We start from the raw sequence: 1,317 nt of genomic DNA on the forward strand, positions 1-1,317 counted from the left end.
ACGAGAAGCAGCGCAACAACGTGGGGAAATGCAAGAGGTCTTCGCAAAGAGGCGCGTCCCCCGGCAACGCTTCCCCCGGCAACGCGTCCCCTGGCACCGCGTCCCTCGGCATCCCTCGGCAAAGAGACAGAGTCCATTCAGTAATGCGACCAATGAGATGGATGTGCAAGCAAAGGGTGTGGGGCATCTTCTACAAAAAAACATTTTTTGTTTCTATGTGGCAACACATATACATCTATTCTATAGAAGACACGTATAGAAGACACGTCTCCTGCCATCCATCTCTCTCCACATCCCTAAATACAACCTTTCGAAATCCTTTCCCCCCCTCCTCCCCCCTACTCGGACTCCCTTTTTCCTGCCCACTGCTCCTCCACCCAAAAAATCGTGCGTCTCGTCTTGTTCCCAACACAGCACCAACAAATGTTTCTTCAGCGGCGCCGCTCAACACAGCAGGGGCTCATGTCCGTGGAGCTCGAGCCGTCTCTTCTTCAGTGCGTTGTACAACCTCGTCTCGTTATCTAGGCGGGAAGCGTCAAAGTTTCCGTTGGCATTCGTTTCCGGGCTCTTGTTACTGACAGCCAAGTACGGCACGAGCCTCATGTGCAGCTGCCCCGCCGGCTCGTCGTAAAGATCGATAATCTCATGATAGCGATAAACAATGTTCTTGATTCGCTCCTCCACATCATCTCCACAAGCCGCGCCCTTCCTATCGTAAAAGTCGTACAGCGAGCACGGCGGCATGCGTGACATGAATTCCTCGTAGCTAACATCCGGCTCGATCCCGTAGTGCTTGGCCTTCTTCGCCCGGTTGTACCGGAACGCGCTCTCCCACCTGCTCTTCGGGTCCCTGATACTGGTGGCCTTGTAGTAGCCGAACTCGCCGAGGCGTTCCACGAGCCCGTTCTGGCCGAGCAGGTGCTCCACCAGGTTACGCTTGGGCTCCTCGCCGGCGAGGATGCGCTCGGCTACGGCGTTGCACGCCTGGAACGTGCACGGCACAAACTCGGCGCCACGCGTCGAGAAGTAGGCTAGTAGCGCGTCGCGCACGGCCGTCGACCCCGTCTTCACCGGCTTGTCGTATACGATGAAGCGCATGCAATCCGCCGACGAGTCATGCGCCTCCGCCGCGGCCGCGCTCTTGTCGTCTACCGCGCGGTCGTACGCCTTTTCGTCGTCACTCATCGGGAAGATCTGCGCCTCGACCACCTCGTCTTCCTCGTCGTCGTCGTCGTCGTCGCCGTCATTAGAAGAGGCGTCGGAAGAGGCGTCGGAAGAGGCGTCGGAGTGGACGGCGGCGTCGGTGTCAGCGGCCGG

The 1,317-nt window shown here is 58.3% G+C and overlaps 1 protein-coding gene; it reads left to right on the forward strand.

The window, feature by feature from the left end:
* Nucleotides 1-215: 215 nt before the first annotated feature.
* On the forward strand, nt 216-680 carry CHC_T00003556001 (hypothetical protein). XM_005714831.1 is given in 2 exon segments: nt 216-578; nt 579-680. 1 exon segment carries the CDS (start codon nt 216-218, stop codon nt 576-578), a length of 363 nt encoding a protein of 120 aa, XP_005714888.1. The 3' UTR covers nt 579-680.
* Nucleotides 681-1,317: the final 637 nt, after the last annotated feature.

Source organism: Chondrus crispus, genomic scaffold (assembly GCF_000350225.1).
Source record: "Chondrus crispus Stackhouse genomic scaffold, scaffold_195, whole genome shotgun sequence".
Classification (NCBI taxonomy): domain Eukaryota; phylum Rhodophyta; class Florideophyceae; order Gigartinales; family Gigartinaceae; genus Chondrus; species Chondrus crispus.